The sequence below is a fragment of the Spea bombifrons genome, chromosome 4, assembly GCF_027358695.1.
Source record: "Spea bombifrons isolate aSpeBom1 chromosome 4, aSpeBom1.2.pri, whole genome shotgun sequence".
Lineage (NCBI taxonomy): Eukaryota > Metazoa > Chordata > Amphibia > Anura > Pelobatidae > Spea > Spea bombifrons.
In genome coordinates this window covers 77916746-77942582 of record NC_071090.1, presented here as the reverse complement: position 1 = coordinate 77942582, position 25837 = coordinate 77916746, and the positions used below count along the sequence as shown (strand labels likewise).

Sequence of the window (25837 nt, the reverse complement as noted above, 5' to 3'; positions counted from 1 at the left end):
ATGTCCAACTTGCCCTTGAAAGAAAACTTCCATCCTTTGACTCCATGTACGAGGTGAAGCGGTTCTGAGGGCATTGGGGCTTTATCTGGGAGATCAGCCGCGTCCGTGCGAGGAGGAGGAAGAGGAGGGTGGTGCACTTGCTGTGTTATCGCACCTGGATTCGGAGCAAGTGCGATGTGTGGAAGGGACCGAAGCATCTGATGAGCAGCACGCATGGGGGTACCACATACGGCTCTGGCCCTCACAGCGCCCCGCATCCCGTTCTGCTAACACCTGATCGCTCGGGGTCATGACTGATCGCTATTGGTGATTCGTGCTCTCTCTGAGCTGCTGGAAGTGACTACTGAGTGTAAACCAAGGGTTTTTACCTGGACCGTACCGTGTACTCGATGTTACCCTGGACTGGACAGCTAATTAACGTTTGAAAATCTTTGGCTTAGTGTTGGATTTCTGATCACCTTGTTTACTTTGTCACTTTGTGCTTGTTGATCAACTTGGGATTCCCGGTTTATTAATTTGGAGGTTGCTGTTTTCTGTGATTGTGGTTTTTACTCCTGTGAATTAAAAGATCACTTCTGCCTGCCAGCACCTGGTGGAGAATAACTGATTACCTCGGCTTGGGCTGATCACCTGAGGATCACTTTTTCATTCACCATTTGGGGTGGCTGACACAGTCCCTGATTTTCCAGCGGTGAGTCTTTACTCATGATGCCCCTAAGTGCCCTTCCCAGGACCCGCTCCCTGAGCCCCGCCGCTCTGTCCCGCAGCCTGTCCCGTCTCCGGGAGTACCGCACCCGCTCACGGATCATGCTGTCTCTCGGGGTCTCGCAGATGGTTCTCGGCTGTCTCATCGTGGCTGTGAGTTTCGCCGCTCTGGCTCTCACCACGTCTGCCAGGGTCAGGCACTCATGCCCGTTCTGGGCAGGCTTCTCGGTAAGTCACCAGCCCCTCCTCCGCAAACTATTAATGCCCTGGGGTTTAAATATATGTGTTGGTTATTTGAAGACTACAGGGCTACATCTCATCCTGATCCAGACGTTCATTCTAGTGGATAAATTGTAATGTTGCTTGATGCTCTTGCGATATCTGGTGGCTATCCCTTCCAGAAAGCAACAAGTTGCCCTTTAATGATGTTTAACTAATCCTGTCTCTACCTAACAGCGAAACCAAGAGCCAGGGTAAGGGTGCCAACTACTGAATGTATCTAGAATGCCACAAACTAACTGGTGGATCCCTCCACAGATACAGCATAGATTATCTAGGTGTTCCTCACTCCACAGGAGCCCTTAAATCACCAAAGATCTGGTTGTCCTTCCCCAGGCACAGCTGGACACTCACCCGGTGGACCTGCATCATTGTGTGTCCTAAGGATAGGAGACAGTAGTAGTAAATGAGCTTGTAATGAGTTGCCCAAAGAGTTTTTGTGGATTGCATTGTTTATTTTGGAAATGCTTTATTGAGTTTGATTTTCCCATGACATTTTAAGAGAGGTTGCCATGTAGTGCAATGCATAGTCTATATCTACTCTAAAGCATACGCTGCTTGTAGCCCATTCTATCATCTATGCCACTCATTACCTGGATTTCTAAATTGTGTTCCAGGTTGTGTCAGGTAGGGGCACCTCAACTTAGAAAGCACATACAATGAGCACATAAAGGGCCAGGCAATGTGTAAATGCTATCTTGTAATAATAGGTAGTGGTGTTCCTGAAACTACAATTGACACCCAAGGAAATGCCTTTGACAGCCCATCCTCTCATTAAACAACATTAATAAATGCTGCATCACATATGTAGCAATGTATATAGGGGATTAGTACAATGCACTCCATCATTTTAATTTCAGCACAGAGTCTCTGTTTTTATAATTTAGGCTGACATTTCCATAAACAATGGGCTTTTATAATTATAGGGGACACATACATACATACATGCCTTCTGTGCTAAACCTGTTCTATTTCTGCAATGCTGTCTTCTCTGTATGTTATATGGGAGCCCCACAAATCAGCGGGGGCCCTACACAGCTGTGCCACATATACTGATGGGCATACTATTCTACAATCCTGTAAATAGTGGAACTCACTGATTTCTTTTCTGCAGTTTTGATTTGCATAGGATGCTGATTAGTATTATGGGTTTATATAGTTTCTTCATATTCTGCAGTGCTGTACAATGGTATTAAACTGGAGTAAAGAGGTGAGGTTTACCTATTTTCCTGTTATTTTCATGCTTATGAGCCACATATGTGCATTATTTCTGGATTTTACTATCTCTGCTTCCACAGCATGGTGAGGATGTCTAATGCAATGGGCATATGATTGGCATTACTGTAAAAAGGCGGGTGGGAAACACCGTACAGCGTTACGGAACATGATGGCACTATATAAAACAATACTGATATTACTTACATCTGGCCTAGAAATAGTCCTAAAGTCCAGTTTAATTCACTGTGCTTATGCAAATATCTCTTTTATATTCTGGAAAAGGAGGCAAAAAAAAACTTTGGGGTATATGTAAGAATCTCTTACATGCAGAAAAGGGTTACGCGCTTGAGAACAGGTGAGTTTATTTAATTGGCTGAGCCAGTGACAGATCTATGCTTAGCTTTTGCTTAATGGCATCAAAATGACCAACAGAGGGCTCTCCTATAGGGCCTGAAAGCTGAAATTCATATTTTATATGTGGATGTTCAACAATGCTTTCTGCATCTGAAGAGACAGAGAGATCCTTTTGCTGTGGAAATACCTGGCGCATGTTTCAGTGAATAAACTTGGCGTTCATTATAATTGTAATTTAAAATGAACAGCGTTTCAACTGTGTTTTCCGAGACTAAACATCCTAATTAACACGGGCACATAATTAAAGAAGAAAGCGCGCCAAAGAGGTAAAACACTTGAATAAATAGCACGGCGGCACCAGAAATGTTTCATTCTGGTACATACTATTTAAGTACTCAGTGGGATAGGGTAAAAAGGCAAAGTATGATGAAAGACTCTATGTTCTGCATTTAGCACCAACTCTTCTGCTGGTTTTGGAGACACCTACAAGCTCTGGCACATTCATTTCTTGCTTTACATCTTCCTGATTTCACTTCCAGTACTACTTAATTTATGGAGAAAAGAAAATGAGCCGTGATTCTGTATTTTCCCTGAGGGGACCCACAGAGCAGCCGGCAAATCTGCTGCAGATGCTTCAAGGACAAGGGCATTTTTTCTTCCAGAAAAAAACCCAGTGATCTGAACCTTTCTCCCGACAGGTTGAAGAAATATGGATGGCCCAAGTGTCCTTTGTGCTATGTTTGCAGACAGAATAATTTGGATATATTTTTTTTCCCAATGGCACATTGAGCTTTCCAACTATGCAGCTTCAGAATCTAGATATGGTGCGTTGGAGTCATTGTTAAGGGAAAGCAATCTTGAAGTTACCTGTAACATAGATAGGTATCACTGGACCAGGCATCATTGTAAGGATGAAGCCAAGTATTTGTTTGGGTTAATGAAAGCATTAAAGCCAGTAATATGAGGTTTCTTAACCTATTGCTTAGAAAGGGAATACATTTCATGTAAGGGTTTGTAAGTATAACATTGCTTCTCCCACCTCTGGCAGAAGCTTCTCAGCCTTTTTTCAAAGATTAGGTGTAGTACTTCTGAGAGGGCTAAAAACCTATGTCCTTAAGGCTGAGGATGCAGGAAGCCCAAGTTGCTTTAGAGTCCACAGAGAAGCTGCAGTCTGTGTGTGCATCACTCATTGACAGTGCTGGTAAGCGCACCAATGATGATCCTTTCCTGTGCTTAATGTTTCATCATCGGCCCATGTGGCTATTTTTTATCTGACCCTTTTTTCACAGTGCACTTGTGCCTATTGATTTTTTTAAATTAAAATAGTTTATCCCAAGCTCATTTTTTGATTCACTGAAAATGCCACAATGGAGCTGGTTTTTCCAAAGTTATGGCTTTTTTTGAGGGGGGGATTCCAATGGTTTCCCACTTCAGTGAAGGAAGAAGAATATTAGGCCATCTTACATGACATTTCGCAGGGGATGAAAGGAAAGGGTTGAATATCCCTTGAGGCAGTACAGTCCCAGAAGATGATACATTGAGGATCCACTGTGTTGTTTATGGGATTTTTTGACTCATCATCTACTTTTTCACTTAAAAAAGAAAGCACTGCACTTTCAGTTTTTAACTAGGTATCAGCTAAGAAACCTGCCAACCATTGAATTGGATTTTGAATGTATATAGTTGTGAGGTGCAATATAAAGATAACCATTTGGCCCTTTGCAGACTGTGTGGTACACACTTCCACTAATTGGAATTCTGAGCATTACCTTGTGGGTGCAGATTATGGTCTATAATAGCAAGCAGTTTCAGCTTTGATTTTTATTTTATTATGTAATTGACTAAAATATGTCCAAGACACATTATATGTAAAATAAACGTGATTGTCTTCAATTACAAGCTACTTTAATAGCGACTTTTTATAACTGGGAACTGGGAATATGATTGAAATGCTTATAGAGTAATCCTTATGTAGAAAATTTGGTTTACAGAGTAACAGTATCTATAAGGCCATGTCTTTTTTGGGAAAACAGGTAATGAGACCAAGAAGGAAATACAATTGATACAATTAAACATGCAGCTGTGTCTTTGTGTTTATTAGAATACAACTACAATGCAAATCGTGATCGCCAACCAGAAAATGAAGTAATGAAAGCCCACTCTTGGGTGTAAAATGCAGACTTTCTATAGCAAAGCCAGTGAAAATGACATAGCTTTTCTATATGCTGATATTTAACCATTACTATCCCTTTAAGAGGTCTATGAGCATTTACCCTTAGTTTAACCGAAATCCCTAGCTAAACTTTAATTTGTTACCCCCACAATCACCCTCCTAAATACAGACCATGAGTACAGCTGCTATACAGAGTATATTGCCTATTTATTAAAAAAAGACCGATATAACACTTAATATGATTACTGGTTCTCTTTAATACATAATAGTCATGCTATGTATCCTGCCACACGGTAGAGCAGATGTGGCAAGTTGACACATGACACACATGCTGAACCCGAAATAGCAAATAAGCCAAAATTACAATGTATACTCAACTGCTTCAAAGGGTTAACAAACCCCAATGTACCTACGATGTGGTGAACTTGTAGTGACGTTTAAATCACACAATTACCTAACATAATGGCTAAACAAATCACGTGATTACAAATGGTTTTAACCCTTTGGGTTTTTTTTGTAAATTCTTGTTATGGCAAGAAGATGGCATAGAAAAAAAGGTGAATGAATTTGCTAAGACCTGCAATGGCACTTTTCCCCGGTGTAATTCTGTTCAAACTCCGTGCAAACCTACTGTCGCTGCATTTTGTCATTTGGCTGGAAAGTTGTAGCTATCTGTGTTTTGGAAATAAGTGCTGCCAGAAGCAAGCTGGCAACTTTCTGCCTGCGGTGCAGGCCATGCTTAATGGTCCAGGAACATAGCAGCTCTTAAAACGCTCTGTTCATAATTCTGATCCATGCACTGAGCCTGCACTAGTCAACTAGATACAGGCATGGCATCTATATGTATAATCCATTATAACATCACATTATACACAATAATATAAAGTATATAATGTGTGTGTATATACCATAATCTGAAATTAACCATAAAGCCTATCTGTCCTCATAAGTACGTACACATGAATTGTGAATTAAGAAAGGTAGCAAGGACCAAAACAGAAGCTTAAGGAGGATTTTGCTGTAAGGTATGCAGTTTAATGGAAAAATGCAAAAACAATTTGCTTTCATTTCTTCATACAAGACCATTGCTACAATTATATTCCTACCATTACTCGTGTCTGCATGGTCATGTATATATTATGGGCTTAGCATAAACACAGACATGGAATCAAAGGTTTTCCTGCTAGAGTTTGCATGCATTTTTGGAAATGGGTGAAGTTGTCAGATGTTGAGTAGCGAATAGCGATTCAGCACATTAACGGTCCTTAACCATTTCAGCTTTTTACAATACCCATGTGGCTCTTGGGACACTCGGTGAAGTGATTCTCTAACTACAACAATGCATATGTTGCACCTCTAGGTGTTTCAAACTGTTTAACAACTTAACTGTTTAAGATCTCAAAAATAGGACATGCTTTTTTTATGAATATTTATTCATGGATAGGCTATGGAAGTAAATGCCACTACCACACTAGATAACCACAGCACAGGATTTTTTTAAAGATAGGTTTTATACTGACCTGGAATGTTTGGAACTAGGGTATGGGTACATGGGGTTTACTTGGTACTGAAGCACTAAGTCTTACCAAATTAATGATTGACAAAACTCAACACCAAAATCTTCATGCCTAAAACACCAGTATATAAATAATCACAGCCAATGTATACATTCGAATCGCTTTGGAGAATAAGGTGAATAATACACCGCCCAGTTTGTGTTCATGCTATAGTGCTTCACAATTGAAAACAGTCATGCGGTACAGGCCCTTCACTGTACTGAAAACAGAACGATCAGATATGATTGATTAACAACATAATCAAGGCACACTGTGTGATGTTCTACTTTAGGTCTCTCCGGTGGTATCGTTTTATTGGTGAAATCAGAAAAGAACGTCTTCAGATGACTGGCAAGTGTGTAAAGATTTTTAACAGTGGCATTACTGCGTGTGACCTTGTCAAATGCGTCATAACCAGCATCAGTTAGTTGCCAATGGCTTTTCTAAACATGATGAATGAAATACAAGTGGACATGAATCTTGCTTTGTCCCGTGCAATCAGCCCCTTTTGTACTATATCGCTGTCAAGGGACCGCAGAATATGTGCTTATTGCAATACCATTTATGTGATCCATTAGGATTCCTCTGCTTAGCTTACAATCAAGTTCCCCTTTTGTACAATTACACATGTATTACATAGGTAGCGTGTAAGCGTAGAGCATTTCATTAGTAAAGGGATTTATATAAAAGTAGGTGCCTACTAGACGGAGGGTTGGTATAAATGTGTTTTTAATACCAAAAAACAATCTGTGGCAAGGTTTAGATTAAAAATATATATCCATAAATTATCCATCATCATACTTAATTTAACAGTATTTGCTCTACCAGTAGAACAACATCAGTGATTAATCTATGTGTGGTCCTATAAGGAGCTCCTGAAATATCTTCTAGACCGCCAGCATGGATTGGTATATCTGACATGTACAAATCACTGTTCTATGTTGTGAAACTGTGACTTTTTAAAATTTCTTACTGGCATGAAATAGTACTATTTAAACCTGACAAACCTGTAAGGAAATTAGTATAACATTTTACAAAGACTGATAAATGCATAGCAACCCGGAATAGAACTTGTCATCTGGCACATTTGTAAAAAAACCCTAAGCTTTAGGTTGCTCTCATGTGCATATGCCTTGTATATGTATGAAAATATTGGTGGGACTCAGAGGACTTGGTGTATCCCCCCCCTCCCCGTATATATATTTTTCTTCTTCTGCTTCTTCTGTGTCTTCCTTTCTTAGATCTTTTTAAGGGTTGTTTAGTAAAGGACATCTCCTTTCGTATGACTTCACTTGCTCTTCTATAATTTGTGTATATTTAGAGAAAATAATATTTTACTATATGTTTCTTTGTCTCTTATAGTGGTGTTCTGATCTCTGACATCTGATATCTGTTGTGTGATAGCAGAGTGGAAATCATCTGTCTAGACCCCTACTGTTTGCCTGAGATTAAACGCAGCAGCCCTCGAAGGGGTGATGACATTCTTGCTTTTGTCATATGCAAACGAACGTTCTGTGTAACACAACATTTCCATCTAAAGGGAAATTAGCCAATTAAACGCAATAAACATAGTTAGATAGTGATTCTCTAATAACAAAGTGTTTAATGTCCTGGATAGACTATTTGAAAATCTGAGCCACGGGTAATTAGCTCCATTGTCCGTTTACTGTGTTTCAAGTTGTTTTATTAAGAGTTTATTAAGAGTTTATTTAAATTGGCTACTTATATGTGTGAAGGTAGTGAGTACAGTCTATAGAGACTCAGACAACACCAAAAATGCCAACCCATCCTTAGATAACGGAGACACAAAAATTCTATGGGCCACATCGTTTATTAATTCACCAATAATAAAATTGTGGTCGCTGTAACATAAAACATATTAATATATAATAACCCTGAATAACTCATCCTTTAACAATGACAGTATTCAGGTGCATCCCCCGTCCACCCCCGTCCACCAACCTGGCCTTACCTCCAATTAGTGCCAACCACTAGCCGGCTTTTAGCTCAGTGGGCATGGCCACTATCCAGTACCATTACCAGAGGCTAGGGGAGGGATAACCCCATCAACTTCTGAACCACCATGATTGGCAAGCACACCCCCGCCAGCTGTGACAATAAAAATAGCATAGTAATAAGAGGGAGGGTGGGAGTACAGTACCAAGCCATTGATTTGAAGTGGCTGAGGGAAGGGTGAGGGGAGGTGACACCTTTATATGTCCTACTAGACTGGACTCCTCCCCTCCTCACTGTCACACCACTAGCCACCTCCCCTCAATTCTCTAAACTTCCCCCACACCCACACATGGCTCTTGTCCGCCTAGCTGCGCCCTACTCCCAAGGGTCCAAGAAACCAGACACCAAACAATAGATTATAATGACCCCTGTAATTTTTTTAGCAGAACCTCAAACATATTTTAAACATAATTTACTGTTTTGTATTTCTTTTTATTATTAACTGATATATTGAATAATATATTGAATTGGTATGAGCATTTGTCTTTGCTAATCAGGAGTGGTCAGCCAACTAAGAGCTTATGACTTCCATGCCAGATAGCAGGTGGCTAGCAAAGACATACCTAAACATTCTCCATGTTTGACCCAGAGAAGCAATGGGTTCCTTAAAAGAGCTCCAGGTAGCCTACCCTGGGAAGCTCCCAGGAAATGACATATGTTTATATTGGGTTTTATTTTTCCTACAACAAGACCACTGTTCATGTGCCCTCCAACCACTCAGATGTCATAATTAAGCTTATATGTTCAATTATTGCAATGCACAATTTAAATACTGTGGGGGGGGTTTCCCTAACACTTTTTGATGAGTTAGATGTTAGACAATTCATTTTTATGAAAACACTATCCCACAGTAATTCTGTAAAAGTGCCTACATTACATCTTGGTGTAAACCTGATTACACAAATGTAAAGACTATATACAAATGCTAATGTATTCAATTCAGTCCAACCTAGAAAAATTGCTGGTATATCTCTATCCCATCTAACATCCCACATACCATTCATTCACCCCAGTATCTCAAGGTATAATTTTGATGGATTCAGGTTAGGATCTGTGGTGGGTCTTACTGGATCTGCTGAAATTTCAGAACTTGGTGTGGTAGTATTATTTAGTGGAAATATGATACACTGCAGATTGGGTATAAAAGATGATTCTGTATACAATACTCTTGATGAGCCCTGACCAGATTCCTGTAAATTGGCAAAACCACCTCCCTCTTTCTGCTACTAATGCCTTTCACTATACAACCAAGCACCCTGGTACTTTATTGCGATGATTTCCTCATCACAATTAATTACTCCTAAGTTCCTCTCTTTCATTGTCACTGGTGCCCACATTGCTATATTCTGACTTGGAATTTGTACCTCCCAAGTGTATTATTTTACGTTTATCAACATTAAACTTCATCTGCGATACTCTTGACCATTCATCTAATTTATTGAAATGATTTGCCATTTGACTTGTTACACTCTATAGCCAGAGACATTAGTAGTAAAAAGAGATGATTCTGCCACTTTACAGGTCTCTGGTCAGACCTTACCTTGGCTATACTGCAACGTATAAATGAAACCTTCCACGTACATATGCTGTTTAACTCCTCTCTTATCATGTCTTGTCTTGCTGCTTGAGGCATACAATTTTATCATATAGCTAAACTCTCTAAGATCAATGGTTAGACTGACAACCCTTTGACTATGATTGTTAAACCATCAATCTCACTTTATTAGCTAGAGGTTTGTTAACTATCTTTGCGCCCAATTACTGGATGTGCTGCCATAATAATTCTAAGGGACAGCTAAGGATATCCCCTGCACCACAGATTACCTTAATGAAACATATTTTTATCTTTTCAGTTCAGTGTTCACCAAACAGTATACCTACAATGCCTTGGGTTTGTATCAGCCAGTTTCACCATCTTATAGTACTCAGATTGACTATTGAACATATTGTCTAACTCACAAGCTTTGTCAGGGCCGCTATCTGAAAGTTTGGGACCCTTTACAGAACAAATGGTCTGGGCTTCCCCAGATTTTCTCTTTTACTCATCTGGGCAAAAAATGGCACAGGCAAGATGTTTGGGGACAAAGATGGCACAGACAAGTTGTTTGAGGGGCAATTACAAGCTGATGTGGGGACAAAAGTGGCGCAGACAAGGTGTTCAGGGGGCACCTACAAGCTCTTTGGGGACAAAGATGGCACAGACAAGCTGATTGTGGCCAAAGATGGCATCGGCAACCTGTTTGGAGGCATAGATGGCACAGCCAAGCTGTTTGGGGACAATGATAGCAAAGACAATCGGTTTGGGGCTGCTTTGAACTACGGTTACCATGAAGCACAGTAGACAAATTTCTCACATTATACTGGCTGAGAATCATAGGAAGAGTACTCAGCAGTAGATGAAATGACATGTTTGCTCTGGGCTACAGTTCCTATGCTCAGCCAACCAAATCTATCCAGTGATACTGTCTGAACATCATGGGATTCATCATAGTACACAGCATCATCAATAGTGGTATTTAGTAAATATGAAAAGAGCTTACATTTACCTTGGGGGCTAATGGGTGTTTCCTTGGTGGCTCCAGTCATTGCAGCTGTGTTGGGAGCTAATGGTCTCTGCTCCATAACATGTGTAGTTCTGGGTGCTCAGGATATGACTTTATGTGGCCGTGTTTTCATTAGCAGAGCGTGATGCACAACCCGAGTCTGTATTGAATGAGTCACAGATTTGATTGGGAGGCAGGCACACAAGCTGCTAGGCAAGGCCAACACCAAAAGAAGTTTTTATGAAAAAAACAAGAAAACAGAGGGTGACTTTCTCTCCTCGTGTGAGTCCCCCAGGACAGCTGGGGCGCTTACAACCATACTAGATATACCCCCATGTTATGTGTAGCCATGGTTATGTTTTGTAGTATGTTCCTTTTATCAATGGGAGTGTATCCAGGATTGCATAACATATTCCAGTGTTATCAAAGTGTATTAACGTGTTAAAGGCCTCTAATCATTCACCTCTAAACCAACTCAAAATAGTTGTTAATTTCCCAAAAACAAACAAAAATCCTGAATGCTACTATCCTACTATTCTACTAAGTTTTCATAGGTGCGCTGATCACATAATGGGGAGTGACTCTTCAAAGCTCAAAGTCCTGTGTAATTACTGGTGCATTTCCAACTCATTTATAGATGCTTGTGTGGGTAATGACTGGATGTTTTCTATGCAGTTTATCAAACTGCAGTGGCAGGTCTGATAATGCTTCTCGGTTTGGTCAGTTGCCTCTAGCAATTCATCACTGTGTCATATTACAGGCAATCAAAAAATATCAGACACCTTCAAGCTCACATGTATTTTTGTGGCTCTGTCCTTATTAAAATACCATGCCATATTGTGGTAGCAGTTGTCTTGTATTCACATAAACACAATAGTTCCAGTTCAAGTCCAGATAAAGGTTTGCGATTGTATTGGGTGAATATTGAAAATGCTGCATTGAAAAATCTAACGGTCAGCTGCTACTAAACACCTTTATCAGTACATACACAAACAACCTAAATATTGTTGAATGTGCTCCCCTACCCACAGATTCTTGTTTTGCCAACTAATGCTCTGCTGAGTCTTGGACTCTCCATGTCACTTCTACTTTAGATGTTAAGGAAAACAATTGATTTAAGAGGGTAAATGTTACATTCATTTATGGAAAACACTCTTTTGCAATGTTGCTATGGATTTCTTAGCAATTGTGTCCAATATTTTAGATTTCTCTTTAATGTCTTTCATGTGCCTTTGCATAATGACTCCACCTAAATTGTCATTGTTGATCTAAGGTAACATCTTTAGCTACTGTCTTAACCTCTAGGCAAAAATGTTACCTGGTGTAGGTTTCTTCCCAATTATTGTGTTTCATATGTATGCTGGATTTGTTAACAGGGATGTTACAAAAAAACCCATTTACATCAAGTGTTTTCTGCTCTATTGACTATGTTCGTGTTGACCTTTTAAAAAAAATGTTGGTCATTGTTATATGGTTTCCATGTTTTTCCTTATCTCACTGCTTCAGGGTGCCCTAGTCCAGACCCTGCATGAGGTCTTCCTTCTTTCCCAGGTTAAAGGGCATTTTATACTGGTCAGAATAAATGTATAAAGTAACAGCAGAAAGGTCCTAGAGGGACTGTCAATCTTTTAAAGTAGACTTTCCTCTAGTTTATCCTATAAAGTATTTAATATAAACCACTAAAACACCAATCAATTTAAAATGCACTACAAATGTCCATACAGCCACTTAGGAAAGCAGTACAGTATTATTAATATTTTTATTAGTAATCTCAGAAATGCTGTACTTAATCATGGTTTAATAGTAATTAATGGGAAAAAATTGTATGTGCCACTTATTGTTAGGGTATACCTATTTATGAGGGACGGTCCTACTTGAGGACCTAAATCCCACTGTCCCTCTTTCTTCCCCTGATGGTTGCAGAAGTATTGGATTGTGAGTTGGAAGGGAAGTTCAGTAACTATATATTTTTTGGTTCATTTTTAGACTTGTTTTAGGTGGGAAGTAATGTACCCTACCTTCATTTTATATCATAAAGGTTTTTTTACCCCTGTTCCAGAGGGAAGAGTGTGTGACTTAGTCTAGTATGAGCATAAAATAACTGCAAAGCAATCTTGGCATTTGCATTGTACTGTTCACAGAAGGCATTCCACTTCAGAACCACACATGCAGTAAAAGAGGCCAGAAAATGTCACACCGTTATTTTGAGAGAATAAATTGTGTGTTTTTCCATCTCAAGTATATGTGCCTTGCTGAGGGTTTTTTTCCATTATGCAAATTCATTGGATTTCTCTTCAACTCCTCTGGGTAATTTTTAAGATTCTAGATACTTAAATCACAGCAGAGGTCAAGTGGACTCGCAGTGTGATGCTGGTTACTGAATTAATCTATATATAGTACCTAAATAAATTTAGGTCTAGTGTGCTAATCCGTCGCTTGGAAAATTCATGGGGTTTCATTGTGCTACTGTTTTCATTGCTATGTTGAGCTTACTTAAGAAACACATTATGCAAATATCGGTGGTTTCCCCACTCTTCTGCTTTATTTTTTGCAGATGGATAAATGTTGAGATGATTGAACCCATTTATATTGTGGAGCAGTGCAGCTTGACCTAAGATGTGTGGAAGAGCTATGCACATGTACAGAAGCCTCTGCTAAATGTTTAGTCAGACTTTTGTGCCATTGGTAAATAAATAATTTATATAAAGATCACTTATATAAAGGCCACAGGTTTAAAGGAGCTAGTCCTGGAAACAGAGGACATGGGGTGACAGATATATGCACAGTCATAGGATCTCCTGGTGGCGGTATGGCTAGTTGTACAACTCCCTAGCTCAGGGTTGCTGGAGTTGTTTCAGTAAATCCCAATAATACTGTAACACCCTTTTAAAGAACAATACTTTGCACAAACATGTTGATGGGCCATGAGCTCCTCAACACCAGCTGTGTCTTTCCATATCAAGCGTGAGACCTCGACTGATTTTAACAAAACACAACACAACAGAAAACCTTTTATATATCTTGTATCTGTTTGGGTTGTTGGTTATGAACACTTGAGGTTATGCCACAATTGATACAAATAATATATATAGGAAAATACAGCAGATCCACTGAGAATAGAAGGGTTTCATGAGTTGCTTCAGATGGCACATTGATTTTGTCTGGATCAAAGCTCTGTCAATTTTGGTGTAAAAGGTAATATAAAAACCAAGCATGCAAAGCAAAGTAGATAGTGTAGGTTACAGTGTACTGTAATTCATTCCACCCAGAGTTAAAGTGTTAATAATGTTCTATGTTGGCAAAAAAATATTTATTTCTTACCTATTAAGACAAGAGCAATAGCTCTGAACGTGCCTTTACTATTAAGTTAATATCCATAAATCAATGTCACTGACTATATACAATTGCTGTGTTTATTTTTATTTCAAATCCGTTCCTAACCATTTATCTATGCGTGACCTTCCTTGTCTATACATTGCTTACTATTGATTTTTAGATTACCCCAAGTGGATTAGAAATTGGAGGAGGAAACTAAAGGTTTGGAACTGATTCTAAGCATTCTGAGTAAATATCATATTTCAAAGTAAATGTGGGTCTGCAAGTAAAACGATTGTCTGTTATGTTTTTTTTTAATACTAAAATAATTAACTCGGTAGGGCGTAATTATTAAAAGTTGAGTCCCAATGTATAAAATTGGAGTTTAAGGACTTAATCCAGTCATGTTTTTTTTTTTATCATCACGTGTGGTCAGCCATACATGCTCATAGCTCAATGTAAAGGCACGTATGTATGTTCATATGAACATAAGAAATTGTATCCATTATTATGTGAAGGGCAGGTATTTCAGGATATGTTAATAATAGCTGGGTTTTAACAAGGATGTTAGACCTTGATTAAATACTAATATGAAATCATGCTGGTAATCTATTTTTAGACTTATTTGTGCAAAAAGGATGGTTATTTATATGTAAATGACCAGCATTCTGCTAATTACATGCAAATTAGATCTATCACCCGATAATATGCATTTGTGGAAATCCTAGCTTCATCTCTGGAATTTTATACCATGGACAGTGCAATCTTGAATTACCATTATTTTTCTGCTTTTTGTCTCCTAATTGTAATCTAACCCCAGTGCGATGAAAGGAATCAGGAATACTTATCTTTGGAATATTGGCAAATTGATAAATCTATAAATGGGACATACAGGAAGTCTACCCGTTTTGATTTCATAACAATTAGTTTCTGAAATTAATATCTTGGGGATAATTTATATTTATTACAAGAGCAGAAAACGGAGCATTCAGAGCATGTCATATATTATTCCTTCCTAACAACAATCTATTTTAGCTACACAATTTATGCAAGTATTTGCCATTATTTATTTGCATATTTTATGCCTTTTCCGATGGTAAAATACTATACTACTCATACCCAGCAAGTATAATGATCTCCTGCAAAAGAGGGACGTTAAAGGAGGAAAGAAGGACTTGCAAACTAAACAGGCACACTTCGACACTTAGGCAGTGAACGGATATGGTCCCAAAGATATGATATATAATTGTATTATAATTTATACATGCAGCTCAGATACACATGGATGATTGTTATGGCTCTTACACTGTACGATTGACAAACGAACACCTAATTACACAAACCACATGGAATACAAATTAAAATTGCCTAATCATGGGCACACATGCACACGTCCAAATTAGTGAAAATAGCTACCAGGTAATATATATAACAACAATAAAAAAGGGTTATAAGGGTCCACATCAGGATACTGTAATTCTTTAGGAAGTCTCTGCAAAAATATTTCGACATTTTATTATATACAAACATAAGAATGCAATGTATGTGTGTATTTTTTTTTATAATAGAGTGATTTGTTATTTTGACAATTCCATTATGTCGCAATTGCAAATATTTATTTTTATCCTCCATCCCTTTTTAAGACAGGCGAGGTTTATGGGGCACTAACCAGCTACTTAACCTGCTTGTATAGCCACTATCTCTGGTGCTTTGTTTTGTCGAAAAGAAACTGCCAGGAAAAATCAATGTTATTTTTCTCTTACACATAATGATGGAGAGGCAGAAGGAGATCAGTCCTCTCCTCTCCATACAGTCGGCTCAGACTACCCATGCGCATTCAGGTCTGGAGATTCGGGCAACGTAAGGACCGTGCTTGTATTATCTTCTGTAGAAGAGCCATCTATGTGAAACTCTCAACAGGGCCGATAAATTACAACACTACATTCTGCATAATGTGGAGAATATGTTTTATTGCAGACAGATCCCACCTTAAACATTTCATACGACGTGTTTAAAATCGGTCATATATTTTTATTTGTGTTGAGCACATGGGGTGTAGTGTGTAGGATGGTCTTCTAACTGTGTAATATGTACTATCATGGAAGAGTTGTAAAATGTACTCTCCTAATTAGGTACCACTTTGGGAATATCTTTGGATGCTGAAATTCACACAAGCAAACATTGGGCTTTCCATTCGTTTTTATTTAATAATGCTGAATATTGCGTAACAAAACCCACATATAGTGATGTATCATAAATTAGGGGTGCCAGCTGTTTTTGAGTATTATTATAGATTCTGCAGGGCTGTACAAAGGGTAGACAGGACATAACAGCTAGTATTTAATATAACAAGATGACTTATGGAAACCACAGGAGAGGAGAGCTTCATCTAGAGATTTGGATACAAATTATTAAATGACTTAACAATAAAAAAAAATATTTTGTTTTCATCAGCACAAATAATAATAGTATCAATATTTGTGCTGATTAACATTTTTGCAAAATAGCTAAACTCCTGAAAGCTGACCTTTAAATAAATTGAAGGAAACAAAATATCAGGATTTTATCTTTACAGGTTTTGCAATTAGAAACAAATACTCGGAAGGACTCATATTAAAAGCAGGAAAATCCAGTTGGTTGCCATAAAACATAATTGAAAATAAACTGTGTACGATTCTAACAGTGTCAAGTGTTTTTGTGTGCTCGGCTCCCAAATTGCAGTTTACAGTGAAGAAAACAGTTTGAAATAGACATATCTGCGCAAGCAGCAAGAGGGGGCTCCCTGGGGCTATACTTTACCTGCCAGGAGCAGATCATGATTTCCAAAAAACTTCCCAGCATAATCTTTATCGCCCCTCGGGGACAGCCTGAGAAATAAATACAATGCAAATGAGGAAAAAGAAAAATAACAATAGAAACACGGCCATTTTTCCCAAAGCCTTTGAAACATCAGTCGCTAGAAAATAATGTATCCAAAACTGTGAAATGAAAGTCCCCAGGCTTTAGTGGCATTCTTATTGCAAAGCCATTTTGATTTGTAATGATAATTATTTTTTTTTCATGCATCATAATACACACTTTATCATACCTGCCAATGTGAATGCTTACCTCAAAAAGCTGATAGTGTTATGGTCCCAAACCTTTGACTAAAGGAATATCCTTTACTGGAGTCTAAGTGATGAGAATATCAAATGCATGGATTTAATAGGGCAGCTCTTTCTAATACGCTGATTCGTATGTATATATATATATATATATATATATATATATATATATATAATGTGGGTGAGAGGTGGCCGATGTGATTCTGTATTGCTGGATGCTGCCCTTCCTTGTCCAATAGAGGTGGTTAAAGTATAGTTTGTGGCTGCATTTATGCCACAGACACCACACTTTTGGACACTTATACATCGGAAATGTTTCTCGTTGAGGGGGTTGTCACAGTTCGTAACCCCAAACCTACCATCCTAGTTGGTTTTTCCAGTGTCGTTCCTATCTAGGCAACTACCTATTACATTGTAGTTTTATGAGAATAAAAAGAATCATCTAACTCGTTTAACTATGTATTGTGAATGACTAGTTCAACTCTTCTTGTGGAAGAAACACTCCTAAACACTCATAAAAGTCTGTACTTTTACACCAGGGGGCTCATCTGCCATCAACCATTGGTTGATGGCAGATGACCCCCCTGCTGGCGACCAATAGAATTGCTCATACGGACATTTGGCGCCAGAGCTGCTACGGTACGCATTAACCCCGTAGTAACCCCTTATACAAAACCGGAAAAAACAAACATGAAGAATGTCCACGAATATTTGCCCGAAGAGAAGACAGGAACGGGCGAATATTCGCGGAATACGAAGATTATTTTTTTTGCCGAAGGCGAGCAGGAAGACGAACACGAAGACCTCCCTGGTGCCCAAGTCTAGTATTTACCTACATAGGAGTGCAACATAGGTGTGTGGTGTACATGACTGTACTGGCAATAATAACCTAGCCTTCCAATGATTTCTCTAATCCGTTATCACCAGCTAATCCCAAAGTGTTTGTTATGATATCACTACCTTATTTTGCTGTGAAACGTGTTTATTTGTGCCACAATATAACTGCTCAGAAATACAGCCATTTAGATACATGGATAGAAGTTGGTGCAACATCTTGTCTTATGCCATTAAGTATTGGCTCTGCAATCACGATGGTTAAAATTCTTAACAATACTCCCACACCGACGAGTCGGAAAAAAAATCCACTGTTAAACAATTTCCTCCCTTAAATTTAAACAAGGCAGGAGACAGCTGTAGGACATTTACAACAAACAGAGACAATTATCTTAACTTTAGCAAATACTTAGCTTAAATAGGGAGGAAGACTAGATAAAATTAAGATAAATAGAGAGCCTTGATGGCATTCACCCAAAGGCTTAGTGCAGTAATTGCCAGATCGGTATTTTTAATCTTCAGAGACTCTATTTCCTCTGCTTCAGTGTCGTAGAACTGGAGAAAAACCAACTTGGTACCATTATTTAATAGGGAGAAAGAACATGACTTTGACGTTCACAATGAGAATGCTGTGTGACATTGATATTGGTCAAATACCGAATACTATTTTTAAATGTTAAAAGGGTACTGACTATAGTATCAAAGACTGGATCATAAATTAAATTGGAAAAAAATCACCTTTTTAATTTCCATAGGCTTTTTATTTTCTTTTATAAAAGGTAGCAGTAGTATGTCAAAAACATCCTGGGGCTAACTACAGCTGTACTGTAGTGTGTGACTTTGGGGCTTTCTTTTCATGGTTGTATAGTAGAAGAACAGGGACAAATGTGCCTACATTGGTATACACCCCACTGTCTCTTGCTCCATAATATCATATGCTAATGCTGAGACCACTAATTGCTAGTATCCGTACCCTGATATCTGTACGCACCATGGACCGGCCAGAGTAGACAATAAACCTCTATTGATGGAGGAGCACATAAAACATTTTCTATAGCACTTGGTAAAAGGTTGAACAGATGCTGGGTACTATAGGGTTGGAGTCCAATTGTAGTTTTATCTCTTGCAACCATAATGGCCATGGTCATAAGTAAAGTCCTACCTGTATCGGTATGCTGTAAGGTCATGCTGTATAGCATGTTAAGCAAATTTTTCCTTAATGTTGTCTCTGGAGGTTTAATCGCATAAAAACAACACAGAAATGTTGAAGAAGATTTTGCAGTGTTTGTGGCAACATCACATTAATATCTGCATTTGTGTCACATGCCAATTTAGCATTCCCTAAGACATTTTAAGTTTATTTACAAGATTAAAGGTTTAACTCTAGAAAGGGCTTGGGCAATCACGAGTACAAAGAATGGTGTTCAAAAGGGTTAAATTCAGCAGAAAGTGTGAAACTAAACTTTTAAGTGAATGCAAGTTATGTACACCGTCAATTTTTAGATGTGCACTTTCTTGAACCAATGGAAAACATTTTTTATTAACCATTTTAATAACTTTTATTTAAATATAATTATATTTAAAAGACTGTGTATAAACATATATATATATATATATGGGACTAGTGTGACACCATTCAAACATGCAATCATAATCTTGTTAACTGGAGAAGAAAATACCGTATTGGCTCGAATATAGGCCGCACTTTTTTCCCCCACTTTAAGTTTTTAAAGTGGGGGTGCGGCCTATATTCGGGGTCTAGCGCCCGACGCCCGGGACATGCAGTCCCGGGCGCCGGGCAGGCAGCGGGGTTAAGATACAGATCCCCCGCAGCGGTGCAGGGGACCTGCATCCTTCTCCCCGATACGCTCAGACAGCCTCCCCTGCCAGCACTTCCCACGGGGGGGGGGTGCCGGCACGGGAGGTTATCTAAGCGTTTTACCTCTGCCCACCCCCGACTTACCGGAGCAGACTCCCGGGTGTCTTGCGGGGCCGGCGGGAGACATTTACGCAATACGCAAATGCAACTTCCGGTAACGGTACCGGAAGTTGCATACGCGTATTGCGTAGATGTCCCTCGCCGGCCCTGAAGACACCCGGGAGTCTGCTCCGGTAAGTCGAGGAGGGGGGGCAGAGGAGGACAGCGGCAGCGTATCGCGGGGAGGGAGGACAGCGGCAGCGTATCGCGGGGAGGGAGGACAGCGGCAGCGTATCGCGGGGAGGGAGGGCAGCGGATCTCGGGGAGGGAGGGCAGCGGATCTCGGGGAGGGAGGGCAGCGGATCTCGGGGAGGGAGGGCAGCGGATCTCGGGGAGGGAGCGCAGCGGATCGCGGGGAGGGAGGACAGCGGCAGCGTATCGCGGGGAGGGAGGACAGTGGCAGCGTATCGCGGGGAGGGAGGACAGTGGCAGCGTATCGCGGGGAGGGAGGACAGTGGCAGCATATCTCGGGGAGGGAGGACAGTGGCAGCATATCTCGGGGGGGAGGACAGTGGTAGCATATCTCGGGGAGGGAGGACAGTGGCAGCATATCTCGGGGGGGAGGACAGTGGCAGCATGTTTTTTTGGTGCTTTTTTAAAGAAAAAAAACTTTTTCTTTAAAAAAGCACCAAACTTTTAGGGTGCGGCCTATATACGGGGGCGGCCTATATCCGAGCCAATACGGTAATACAACCTTCGTTGCAAAATTCCTTCTTCAAATTAAAGCCAATACTAATCTCTCCAACACTAAAGCAGACAGAAACACTTTGCGGAGCTAAAAGAAACCTGCTGTGGGACAGCATTTCATTAAAATAAATACAAGCAGCGATGACTTTCCCTTTCATGTTTTTGTTTTACAGGGTTTTTTTAATCCGGCCCATGTTATGTTTGTTTATTGATTTCTATTTAGAAGCAATGTGAGGGAAACAAGGTAGTGTATTAGATTGTATTTTTCCGGCTTTTTAAGAAGTTTGCAAATCCATGGGTTCTTTAACTGTAAATTATAGGGCATTCCAGGCATGGACTGGCCATCTGGCACACCGGGCAAATGCCCAACGTGCCACTGGCCTGTAGGTCCCTGTACTTACTATTACTGCCGCTCTAGCAGAAGATCAGTGTTGTATCAGTATTGTGCCGCAACACACTTATGTAAGTGCAGCTGCCCTTCATTGGCTGATGGCAGAGGAGGCCCCTGCCAGCGACCAATAGAGCTGCTCGTATGGACCTTTAAAATCCTGGCGCTAAAGCTGCTGCATACTGTTACGGCGTTAACCCCGTATTAACCCTGTAAAAAACTAACACGTAGAATGTATACAAATATTTGCTCAAACTGAACACAGGAACGGGCAAATATTTGCGGAATAGGAAGATTTTTTTCTCGCGAAGACGAACACAAAGATGAACACGAAGAGTTCCCCGGCGCCCAAGTCTAGTATTTAGATTAAACAGGGTACATTCATGTATATTGGAGTCCTAACCACAGCTTGTAGAGGGGGCTCCAGCATTCTGTATTATGCACATACCTGAGAATTTCCAAAAAAACAGCTGCCCAGAGCTCCCACATTCCTGCTTCTCATGTGTGATTTCTGGGCACTGTCCCCTAGCTGCCTCATTGTCCAACTTTTGGAGGCAGTGGGGAGCATGAGTCGATTGAGGAGATACTCTGATCTCCCCTGACAGACCTCCATTGCAGTATCCACTTTGCCACAGTGGCTATTCAGGTAAGACATGTACTTTAGCTACTCCTCCTACCTTGCCCACGTCCAGTGCAGCCCCTCTTACCACCCTCCATCACAGCTGGTATGCTTATGGGTGGCAGGGAAGGGTGGCAGGGCTTCTTGTGTGTAGAGGTGCACCGGCTAGACTTTGCAGTAGTGGGGACTGAATAGGACCTGCATGGCCTGAACAGGTTAGCTAATGGGTATGACCAAATGCCTGTCATTAAAGACATCAACCTGAACATAGCAAATAAATTCCAAGCAGTTTTAACCCTTGTATAAAATATGCTGGTCTCACGCAGTAATCCCAGTCCTTGTCCTCGTCCTTCTGAATACTTGGCTCAGGCCCACACCAATCCTGCGGATCTCTACTGCAAATACTGATGTTACCAGTGTTGAATTCTATGAAAAACCTTTCTAACATGAAACACGCTGCCTCTCAACAACTTCAAAGTTGGTGTTTGTAGATAATTATAATGACAAAAACTATTTGTGATCACCTCTTTTTAACTCATGCTGCGAGATAATTGAGTTCTCCCAGAATCATCCGACCGATACGCAATTGTCACCTTTTTTAAATGTCTCAGTCGCTGCAGTATTTATTGTGTTTATAACAAAAATGCTTCTCTAAAGATTCTCTTACTGTAGGAGAAATTTACTTACTTAATTATCTCACTAGAAATGTAAAAAAAAAGTCATCTTAGACTCCTAAACGAGTTTCATTGTTTATCTTTTGCCATATAACCCCTGCGGTTGGGATCTTTTATTTCCCTTCAAATATTTATATACCAGTTAACACTGATATTTTTTGCAATTTATTTAGCTAGAGATACGAGTTACTTATTTTCATTTTTATATAGTAAGATGCTTCAGCTGCAGAGCTTGGCAGAGGTCAGCACCACAACAGCTTTGATTAGTATTCCTTTTGCATGGAGGCACAAAGGAAGTACTGCAGTGTTTTTATTTACCTATAAAATAAAGCAAATCTCCCCAGGAGACCTTTATCAGAGCAGGCACTGGTGTTCAATCCAAGCATCCTAAAGCAGTTACGGTTATTTATCTATTGCATGAGCCATACTGTGTGCTGCATCAGTTTCAAAATGGGCTGCATGTGACAAGTTAAAGTGAATTGTATTTACACTTTTGATCTCTTTAGTCCCAACCTATTGATTGGTTAAAACAGATGCATCAACTATTTGTGGTGCGCAGGGCTTGTGCTTCACCAAACATCACCCTACACACCATCCCTCTTTTTATACATTTAGAATGTCAGTGTAAACCTCTTGCATATGTCACCAATGCATTGCACAGGCTTCAACCGAACCCCTGGCAAGTGCCAGACCTACTTCTGCATTAGGGACATTTTCTTGGGTGACTGCAACTCCTGTGTTTTGATCCAGGTACCCCAGGCAGTTGCCTTTTTTCATTTAGACATCCAGCATTTGGCATTATGTGACACAATATGATTCACTGCATCTGGATTTACCCACATGCGTGTATATATATGTATATCCTTGGAATCACGCCAGGATTGATGCCAGCAAGCCACCTGGCAGTGACCAATAGTGTCCCTCTTACGGACCTTTAATTCCTGACGCCCAAACTTGGCCTGGGGAGTCCAGCGGTCTCCCGGCTCCAGGAGTTAAAGGTCCGTAAGAGCGACTCTATTGGTTGCCGGCAAGGGCCTGCTCTAGCATTAACCAATGAAGGACAGCAGCTCTTCATTGGTTGATGCCAGAGGAGGACCCTGCCCGCGACCAATAGAGTCGCTCTTACGGACCATTAAAAAAGACATATCATGGGGGAGAGTGGCATATAGGGGGTATAAGGCATTTTTGGGGGCAGAGTGGCAATCCTGGGGCAGATGTGCATAACTGGGGGTGGCAGGTTGGCAAATAAAAGGAAATAAAAAGAAAAAATATTTTTCTTAATCATAGCTTTTATTAAATATGAACAAATAGTTTACATGAATTAATATTTACTAGTCTTTTTTCCTATAGGGTAGTCTTATATTTAGGCTTTTTCTTTTTTTCCTAAATTAATATTCAGATTTTGGGGGGGTCGTCTTATAATCAGTGTCGTCTTTTAATTGATCAAATACGGTAGTTAATGTCAAAGACTGCACACAAATAATCCACTGACTTTAACAGCAAAGTACTATGAACAAAACAAATACCACTTATGAAGTCTAATTTCAAGTAGTTTGAAATGTTGGATATTTAGAAGCCAGGAAGTTTTAAAGGGTCAAAAAGACTTAGTCATTACTAGCATCACTGTAGTATAGTTATTGGATGTCTACAAATTTCAAAACTATCTGGGACTTTATCATTATTTTATTTAGTACCAACTTTAGTTACCTAACTTTTGCATCAAGAGTTCGGTCAGGAACAACTTGTTGTACGAAGAGTCGAAAAGTTAAGTCACGAGTCAAATTGTTTTATTTTCTTTTTCTGTATAATAAACTCTTGCCCTTGTGTAGGAATAATAATGTTACATTACATTAGTGTTCCAAAAAATACGATCTTTTAATATATTTTATATAACTTGGAATATTAAAATACAGGAGGAATTCATTTAGCATAATTTTAACTTTATTGAAACAAATATTTTTGGAAGCTTTATTGGCTAACATAACACATTGTGGGTTTTACATAATTTGGTGATGATAAACTCTGTAATATGTTTGTATAGCCATGTGGTAAGTATATGACTGCACTGCCATAAATAAAATAATAAAATTCAAAATTAAAATCTAAACATAAATTAAGTGATCAATTGAAACCATATTGTGGATACATGCCACATTCAGTAAAAGCTTTGTCGGAAACACCTCCTTCAGTGCTTAGTTTTAGCAATTTGCTTCCATTTTTTCCTTCTTAGCTTTTACTATAACTGTGATAATGATGAGAACCAGAAGGTGGTCGAGGTCAAAAATTGTTTTTTTTCGTTTTGGTATCTAAATGTTCTTTGTTATGTAACAATGAAAGCTTTGAATTATTAACTTTTTCAACCCAAACAAGAATGTATTGTTTGCTGTTTTTATTTTTGTACCTATGGACAAAAACCTTTTGCAGCCAATGCAAGGACGGCAAATGTTGCCACATGGATATTGCCAAGCAAAATACTAAACTTAAATAATATCCAATGAACTTTCACTCTAGAGTCACACAAAACCTTACACATATCAGATTTTATAACCTGCTGTCATGCTGAAATACATAAACTTGCATATCAATAATTAGTTAAAAATCTATACATTCTACCATTTTTAGACTTTATTTATGTGGCCTTATGTAGTGATCTTCAAGATGATGCAAGGTTATGCACAGGGCCGGCCCTACAATTGCCCCAGGCGGCACTTTTGAAGGGGCGGCACTTTGCCGCCCCAAGCGTTTTTTTTTTAAGCGGAGGAGAGAGAGGGGCGCCGAGTGGTTTTTGCTTTCCCGCTCGGCGCCCCCCTCTCTCTCTCTCCTCCGCGGCGAGTCTCCCTGTTCGGTCTCGGTGCTGGCTTGTAATGCTGAGCGCCGGAAGTGGCGTCAATTTCCGGCGCTCGGCATTACAAGCCGGCACCGTGGCAGAGCAGGGAGACTTGCCGCAGGACTGTTTAAACGTAAGTACTTTTAAACGGGGGGAGGGGGTAAGGGTAGATAATGGCGTCGGCGAAGTTTAAAATGCCGGGGCGGCATTAAGTCTTGGGCCGGCCCTGGCTATGCATTATTACAACTAAACAAATGTAGATGAGCAGAGATAGTAGGCAGTTCTTGAATTCCTCTAAAAAACACAAACTATGAGTTCTCATCAAGTTGCAGAATGACCCACACACCCCAAAACTTTGACACTGAAACATTTGATGATGGCTTTAGTATTTTAGGGATATTTAGGTAAATAAGGGTTTCAAAATGAAAAAAAATTGCCATTTTACTACAGCTTAAACGCAGGTTGAATAAACCTTAAGTATTGTGAGTTCCTAGGACACACAGATTTGGGTCTCAAAAGGCACTGCCAGGAGGTACAGAGTTATTGACCAGTATGTTTTTTAATGTA

The 25837-nt window shown here is 39.7% G+C and overlaps 1 protein-coding gene across 1 annotated transcript in view; it reads left to right on the top strand.

Moving 5' to 3' along the window:
- The first annotated feature begins 435 nt into the window (after nt 1-435).
- ENTREP2 (endosomal transmembrane epsin interactor 2) overlaps nt 436-25837 on the top strand; it is a 284256-nt gene continuing 258854 nt past the window's right edge. Inside the window, exon 1 of the mRNA XM_053464225.1 lies at nt 436-933. Coding sequence (XP_053320200.1) covers nt 706-933 — 228 coding nt within the window. The 5' untranslated portion in view covers nt 436-705. The remainder of the gene's footprint in view (nt 934-25837) is intronic.